The sequence below is a fragment of the Fukomys damarensis genome, unplaced genomic scaffold, assembly GCF_012274545.1.
Source record: "Fukomys damarensis isolate Sample0158 unplaced genomic scaffold, DMR_v1.0_HiC HiC_scaffold_16, whole genome shotgun sequence".
In the NCBI taxonomy this organism is placed as follows: Eukaryota; Metazoa; Chordata; class Mammalia; order Rodentia; family Bathyergidae; genus Fukomys; species Fukomys damarensis.
In genome coordinates, this window is record NW_022900928.1 from 94,897,220 (window position 1) to 94,905,305 (window position 8,086).

At 47.2% G+C, this 8,086-nt stretch overlaps 1 gene segment (V, D, J or C); it reads right to left on the reverse strand.

Moving 5' to 3' along the window:
* Positions 1-3,713: 3,713 nt before the first annotated feature.
* The window catches only part of LOC104850665, a 5,244-nt gene continuing 871 nt past the window's right edge, over positions 3,714-8,086 (reverse strand). The window contains 5 exon segments of the C gene segment in view: positions 3,714-3,943; positions 4,231-4,337; positions 4,481-4,498; positions 4,938-5,327; positions 7,993-8,086. Coding sequence covers positions 3,923-3,943; positions 4,231-4,337; positions 4,481-4,498; positions 4,938-5,327; positions 7,993-8,086 — 630 coding nt within the window.

Consider the following 8,086-nt stretch of genomic DNA (forward strand, 5'->3'; position numbering starts at 1 on the left):
CAAGCACTAGTCCTCCCCTCCACATCCATCCCTAACTAGAGTTACTTCATGAAGATCCTACTATATAGGACATTTGGGGTTGTATATCACCCCAATGAAGAAAAAAGGGGAAGTGTCTCAGAGAAGGAAATGGAGATACACTTTAGGATCCTTTGCCTTTATCTCAACTTCTCTAGGTCTAGATTCTTTTTTCTTTTTTCTCTCCCACCTTAGACCCCAGTCCCTTTATTAAGATAGAAACCAAAGCCTTTGCCTCTCGATGATCTCAACAGCCCCTGAAGCAATTCACTCCCTAACTTCACTGGCTCTGCAATGCCAGGTGCAATAGGAAAAACTCCATGGATACTGGCGCTGATGGGGAAGTTCTTCCTCTATACAAGTGACAGTGACTGGAATCTCTCTTGTCTAGGAAATTTCCATCATTATTCAGGAAATTGGAAGCCCTCTTTCCCCTCCTAATTGCCAAATAAATCTGTGAAGTTGGCAGGTTGGTCTCTCTCTTGGGCTGCTTCCTGAGGGGAGTTCAGCTGTGCCCTGTGGGATAGTGAGAACATATGGATCCTGGGAATTCTTTCAGAGACAGAATATTTTGTGAGTCTTTTCAATCCAAAAGCATGCTTTGCCACTCCTCTGTTGTCCTTTGTGGACTTTGCTGCTGTCTCTGTCCATTCTTCTCAAATAGTTCACTAGTGACAGGAGATCCAGATCAGCCTTGATGTTAGGGCAAGTGGACATGACCAGGTCAGTGAAGAGCATCTCTAGTCTCTCCATTGCACAAATAACTGAACCCAGGGGCTCCCTCAGGCATTCTTTCTTGGAGGTCCAGTATCCCAGCTTTGCTGTAACAGTGCTAGTTTAGTCCTTTTGTCCCAGCAAGCTATCTGTTTAGTAGGCTCTTCACTCTTAATAGTATAACTATGTGTACAATAAATGATGCGATTATCCTGTTCCTGCCCCCAACTTTGCTGTGTTTATCCTAAGGAAGAATACAGAGGGAACCTGGGATCCCCCTGGATTCTAAAGAAGGCAGAGGCAGAAGAAATCAGCTTCTCTGGGCCTGGGATTTGAGTGGGAGTTGTGTTGTTTAGAAGAGACAAGGAAATAATTATAAAGATTTGGTGGGAATAAACTTCCCTTGGTTACACAGAGGGGTGGGTGTGGACTAGATGGAATTGTTTATAACTCTCTATCTCTATGAAGTCCCCTGGATGGAAGGGTGAAATGCACTTGATGTTTATCTTCCAGAGGAAATTCTTCCATTCTTCATAGTTGACCTGCTACAAACTCTAGATTTCTAACCAAGAACTTCTCCCACCATCCTCCCACTTGCTAATGCCTCAACTTTCCACATCTGCCAGATGACAATCACCAAAACCCCACAGACCTCATTCTTTTCCATGATGGGTTACCTTCTCCCCACCCCCACCCTCGTTTCACCCTACAGCTTTTCAGCCTCTCTCAGATCTGCTCATTCAAATCTTTGTCCTGCAACCCCCCAGCCCCAGTCTATTTTCTGCAACCCCACACAAGACCTCATTCTCTCCCAAGAATCTAGATGACTCCTCTTCTGCTTATCTTCTCTTTCTACCCTCAGGAAGAATAACCAGAGCATGCCCACAGCCTCCCAGGTCTAGAGTAAGAGGCAAACCTTTGTGAATGCTTCTGTGAGGCCTAAAGCTTATCTCATTGGTTGCTAGGCATTTTTAACCATTATGAAAAAGAAAAAAATGTTGAGAGATACAACAAAAGTCACAACCAATTAAAGCTGTGCTATGGTTTGAGACATCTAGCAAGAGTTATGACTGATGGAAGTTATCAGATCGCAGTGAGCTTCCTAGGCCAACCCTGCCATGAGATTTGTCCCATCCTGGCCATGAAAGATGCCTCTATACAACCCCTCATCTCCAGTTCCTGAGCACTCAGCCATAGCATCAACAGTGTTCCCTGAGAATGTGTCCCACCCAGAACCTCAGAATGTGGCCTTATTTATAAGTCAGTCTTTGCAGACATAATCTGTTCAGATTTCTGATAAAATGGTTCTGGATTTCAGGTGAGACATAAATCTAATGAATCATGTTTTGATAAGGGAAAGGAAATGGAAATTTATGTGGGGGGAAATGCTGTGGGAAGACAGAGGCAGAAGCTGGAGTGATGCTGACAAAGCAAGGATGCCGGCAGCCCTCAGAACAGGAAGAAGCAGGAATCTATCTTTCCTGGAACTGTCAGGGAGCATGACCTCGTTGACAGCTCAGTTTTAGATTTCTAGCCTCCAGAGTTGCAAAGGAATCAGTTTCTATTGTTTCTGACCTCCCAGTGGCACTTTGTGATGACATTTTGTTGTGTACTTTGTTTCAGCAGCCTTCGGAAATTAATACAACAAGGAATTAAAGCCTCCTCAGGGTACTCCTGTGGGTTCTGCCCCCTGCTCAGGGGCAGCTACTCTTAGTGTCATTGTGACACAGTGAACCAAATCCTATTGGAACACTGTCCCAGTCTCTATGTGGAAAAGCTTCCAGAATCTACGTCTTTGGAAAAACATGCCACAGTCTCACGAATTACAGTCACTTACTGTGTGAAAAGTAGAGACATCAGTATTGTACTTGGGTGGGGATCAGTACTTGGTTAATGTGGAGATTAAATGGGATGGGTGTGAGCGAATCTACCCCAAGGCCCAGAGGGGACAATGGGCTGAGGAAGAGACTCTTTCATCTTTCCTATTTCCTACTTTTCTCTGATTTCAGATTCTCCTTCTAACCCCTGGTACTTTACCTCAACTGGCATGACCATGGCCCCTCTCATTATTTTATGCCTTTTTTCCTCTAGTCACATTTTCCCCTCCCCAAGACAATGCTCTACCACAATGACTCAAATCTGCACAGAGAGCATGGCTAAGGCAATTGTCTCCACCAGAACAGGTGCAGCTGACACTCTAGCCTTGGGTCTCCATCCATTAAGCAAAGGGGCCTGTTGGAAGGGTTACTCCACATGTGACACTCCGTCCCCACTCAACACTGTCTCTCTTCTCAGTCCTCCCAGGGCCTGAGCTTGCATGTTTTGCTCCTGGAGATCACTCATCCCAGGTTGAACACACTAGTTTTCTCCATTCTATGCTTTCTCTAGGATCCCAAACTAGACATGCAAAGTGGTACAAATCTTAAACACAAATCCAGAAACCAGATAAGTTGGAGGTATGAAGGGCAGATACAGATAAAATCTAAAGTTGCAATGGATGACATCTGGATATGGAACGGAGACATGACTAGGCATTGTAACCTGTTGGTATGTCTGGCCACTGTCCTATGCTAAGCATATTATGCTTTGCTGCAATCCTCTCTCTCCATCCTTGTCTTGTTGATTTTCTAGAGTACAGCTATTGTCTTCCAGACCAACACCATACTGGAAACTTGGAAAAAAAAAACCCACAGCTTTTGGGGACTTCCATCAGGATGATCAGGAGGAAGCAGCACAGGGCAATTTGTCTTGTTGATTTTCTAGAGTACAGCTATTGTCTTCCAGACCAACACCATATTGGAAACTTGGAAAAAAAAACCCACAGCTTTTGGGGACTTCCATCAGGATGATCAGGAGGAAGCAGCACAGGGCAGAGAGGAAGTCACTTAGTCTTTCCATATGCCTGAGGGGACGGTGGCTTCCTCAGGTCAGAAGAGATGTCAGCCAAGTGCAGGACCCCAGAGAGATCACTGAGACAGAAGTGGGTCCAGCATGCCATGTTTATTGGTTAAGTCTGCTTCTGATTCAGGGCCAGGAGCTCAGTCTGCAGGGAAGCAGTGAGGAACAACTGATGTCCACATAGGGAAGGTATGAGAGCTGGAAGAAGGAGAACTCTTTAGGAACATGGACAAGTAGAGACAGGAGAATCCAGGATGAAGATGGAGAGTGATTCAGGATGCACTATCATGCTTCAGGAACGCTTTTGCTTGACCTGAAGAAGAGAGGACAATATCAAGGTCCCAGGCCAGGGACTGCAGAACAGTGGGGTGGGGCAGGGGTCAGATACTGGGTCCTCATTTTGAGGAGGGATTGTTTGTTATTGCTATCCTTCATTCTTTCTGTAATGATCCCTGCATTTTCTCCCCAGCTTGTGGCTCATTGTCCCATTGAAATAACAGGGTACATCAGGGCTGGGCCTGGCTGTGGGGGTCCCCTCATGTGCCATTTACAGTGTTCCACATCCTCCCTCCCATCACCTGCTCAACCCACCCTCCTTACCATGGCCATCAACACGAGGGCACTGACCAGCACAGCATACAGTGTGGCTTTCCCCAGCAGGATCTCATAGAGCAAGGTGGCAGACAGGACCCCTTGCTGATAGGATACTGTTGGAAGGAAGGGAGAGCAGTAGGTACCTATGAGTCAGTAGCTCTGGCTTCTGCCACATCCCCAGTGTCCATGAGTTCTCTGTACCATGGTTTCAGGACAAGACCATGGGAGATAAAGAGAAATGGAGAACATTACTTACCGGAAGTGAAGCCACAGTCTAAAAGAGAAAGAGAAAATAGGTGAGAAAATGTCACTTCCACAGGACCATGACCCTTAAATCATAGACTTTAAAGTCGGACTCAGATACAAACACATGCACATCAGATGGTGCAGTGTTCCTCATGCTAATCCAGGGCAGGGACACTGCCACTGTCAACTCATCCAGGATCAGTGAGCGGGATGGGAGACACAGTACACAGGTGCTAAGCTCCATGGCTGAGGATCTGTGGAAAAAAAAGGGCTTGAGCTCCCTAGCCACTGCTATGCTCCTTGGGAGGAAGTGTGTGCTACAATTTGATAGTACTATGGTCTTGAGCATCCCTTCTCACATACTCTGGCTTTCTTTGGGTCTACTCTTGATTTTTATCTGGATCTTTCACCTCCCTCTGGTGCTCATCCAGCTCAGTCTCCTCATTGGCTTCTCCAGCACCACTCACCTGCTCTGCCCCAAACTTCAGCGCTGACATTCTGGGTGACAGGTCTGGCCCGGTCCTTCTGGTCCCAGGGGTCATCATTCGAGAGCCCGAAAAACTGGACTTGGCAGCGGAAGTGGTTGCGGGGGTTGTGCCAGAAGGCAGCTGAGACCCTCAGGCGGCTGCTGAGGCAGTAGCTGGAGTTTGGGTTGCCAGGAAGCTCCTTGTAGGGCTGAGGGTCCGTGCTCACCCCACTGCGGGTCTCCTTCTCGTTCACCCACCAGCTCAGCTCCACGTGGTCGGGGTAGAAGCCTGTGGCCAGGCACACGAGCGTGGCCTTCTTCTTCTGGCCGATCTCTGCTTCTGATGGCTCAAACACAGACACCTTGGGTGGATTCACCCTGTCCAGGTTTTCTGCAGAGTGAAGAGAGGTTGGGAACAGGGCTGCTCTCAGAGCTGGCTGGAAGGAGCCATTGTCCATTCCTCTCTGACATTCACCCTCTTCCTTGCTTGTCCTTGGTATTTACCCTGTGGACATCAACTGTCCACTGTCTCTCCATCCCCCTAAGGTACGATTATAAAGGCACTGCCTACAATTCTGAGCAGCGTCCTTCACTGACATTTGGCTTCTCTTCTATCAATGAAAGCTTGCCTATCTCTTTTTCAGCATTTTATTCAGTAGCTATTTAAATGGAGCCCTGGATATAAATCACAAGAATAGGATCTAAGTCCTAAGACTGTCTGTGCTTAGGATTTGACTTTGAGTTCTGGACATGCTTTTTGTTCCATGCCATTTTCTTCTTCTTCTTCTTCATCTTTTTCTGTTTGTGAAGTGAAAATCACAAAACTGATTTTCCAGAACAGGCTTAAAGAATAAACAATATGACTATTTAGGATGAGCTGTCCTATACCACATGATTTGTTCCTGAAGTTAAGGGCTGAGGAATAAATGGAATTTGGAATAAAGAGGCATTTGGGGGAAACTTTCTTCACATGCCAATATACATGTGGCCTATTTTTGTGTATTTGTGTGAGAACAGCCTTTGGGTTTACAAGGCATCTGTCAAAACATGAAGTTTTCTCACATTTCATAGTACATGAGACTATCCTATCAGCTTCTGCCTGCAAGTACCACTTGAGTTTCCACATTGTTCTTTGCTTTTCCTTGACATTTTTTTTCTGAGAAATTCTGTTAAGTTGAAATATCTTTTGTATGAGAACCTATTCCTACCCTTCAGAACTATAGAGAAAATTTGTTCTGACCTATTTTCCATTTCTATGATATATGATTTGCTTCCCGGATGCAGGTCCTGGGCATGTGGCGCCCACACTCACTGCACAGGACCATGCACAGAGGAGGCCCTAGTGCCTGCTCTCATCCTCTGCTGCCGCCATTTTGAAGGAGCCTGCACATTTTCATTTTGATCTGGACTTGTAAATTCTGCATCTGGCCCTGCCTCCATCTTGTCGGCCTCCTCTTTCCCCAACCCCTACCCTGAGAATTAGTTATGCTGCTTAAATGGTAATATCCTCACTTCTATCTGCAGTGCTTGGCTCCATCAGCCTTCCTGTTCTCAGCTTGTCTCAAAGAAAAGATTCTCCCAGCCCTCCAAGGTCACTGTGGAGGGAACTTCTCTGACCCCTTCCATCAGCAAACAGTCCCTGTTGTAAAAATTAAAGATGTGCCTTGAGCCATGTGTGTTTTTCCCTAGGATATTTATTGATGTCATGAGCATGACAAACACAAGCATACCGAAAAGTATGGTTTATAGAACTCTCAGAGTCAGCCATACTTCCTCGGGTGAGTCCTCCTAAGGGTCAGGCTTGCCTTTGGGGCCTAGAATGTGTTGCTGGGGAGCTGCAGCTTGTCTGTGACCTGCTTACAAATTGCATTAGCTTCAAACATAATTGCAAAGTTTCTCTTTCCTTTTCCCAACCCGCCTCTGACCATACACTGCCCTCCACACCATTGCTAAATTCCATAGAAACTGAGGCTCACACATTAACTCCGGTAAGGACACCCAATCACCAGAGAGGCAGCACTGGAACCGGGCCTCATCTGGTTCTAAAAATCCTCCTCCACCCCAGCTCCTGGATCATAGGAATTTCCTCTGATCATACTTTAGTGTAGCTGAGCTCCATGGGATCCGATTTAAGGACAATCCCACTATACATAGTGTCTACTGTGGTGGTTATCAAATGACCTTGGTTAATATATCCAGACTGGGAGTCGTTTCCCTTCTCTTGTTTTAGGGCTTTCTGTTGCTAAGTGACATTTAAACTCCCTTCCAGCTCTAAGAGCTAATATTCTGCCAGAGAATTCTCCTCACTTTCCAGGCAAAGTATCTGAACATGTGTTTGTAACACATTTGAACATGTGTTTGTAACGAATAAATTCCCTGAACTGTCTGGCGTGTTTAACCTAGAACACTTGGCTTTCAGCCCTCCTGGGACAAAGAAGGTTTTCTCCTAGGAAGCAAACGCACCCCAGGGACTGACTTGCCCCTGCCCCTCCGCCAGCACCTGTGCTGACCAGCCTCAGACCGGCAGTGTTGATGCTGAGCCCCCACTTCTGCTTCAGGGGTCCCAAGCTTCTGAGAAAAGAGGTGAAGGGCTTAAATCTAATTTCAAATCACATGCTAAACAGTAAGTCAACAAAATCAGACTTGTTCTACTTCTCTAGGGACTCACATGTTTATCTATCCGTTCCACTCTTGCCCCGGACTCATCCCTACTCTTCCCACTCATCTAGCATTTCTTGCCTCTTAGTAGCACATAGCTCCCCACCCCAACCTTTCTCCAAACCAAGGTTACTCTTCTCTTTTCCTCCACTGCAGCGGCTGCCTGAGACCTAGAACTGTTTATCCCTTCCTTCCCAGCTGGCTTCCACATCCGGATTCCCAGACCCCAGCAGCCTCCGCCCCTCCTTCCCGAAGTGAGGAGGCGCGGAAAGGGGAGAGCTGCTCCCGCGGTGGTCGCCAACTCTCTGCGGGACCCCAGCCCGGGCATACCCACCCCGACCACCTCCAGGGACCCAGGCCCTGAGGCGGGCAAGGTGGGCGAGGCGCGCGAATCTCACCTAGGACCGTGAGCCTGGTGCCGGGACCGAAATGCTGCTCGTAGGAGCACGGAGGCGCAGCCCCGCTCGCAAACCCCGGCAGCGGCCAGATGGG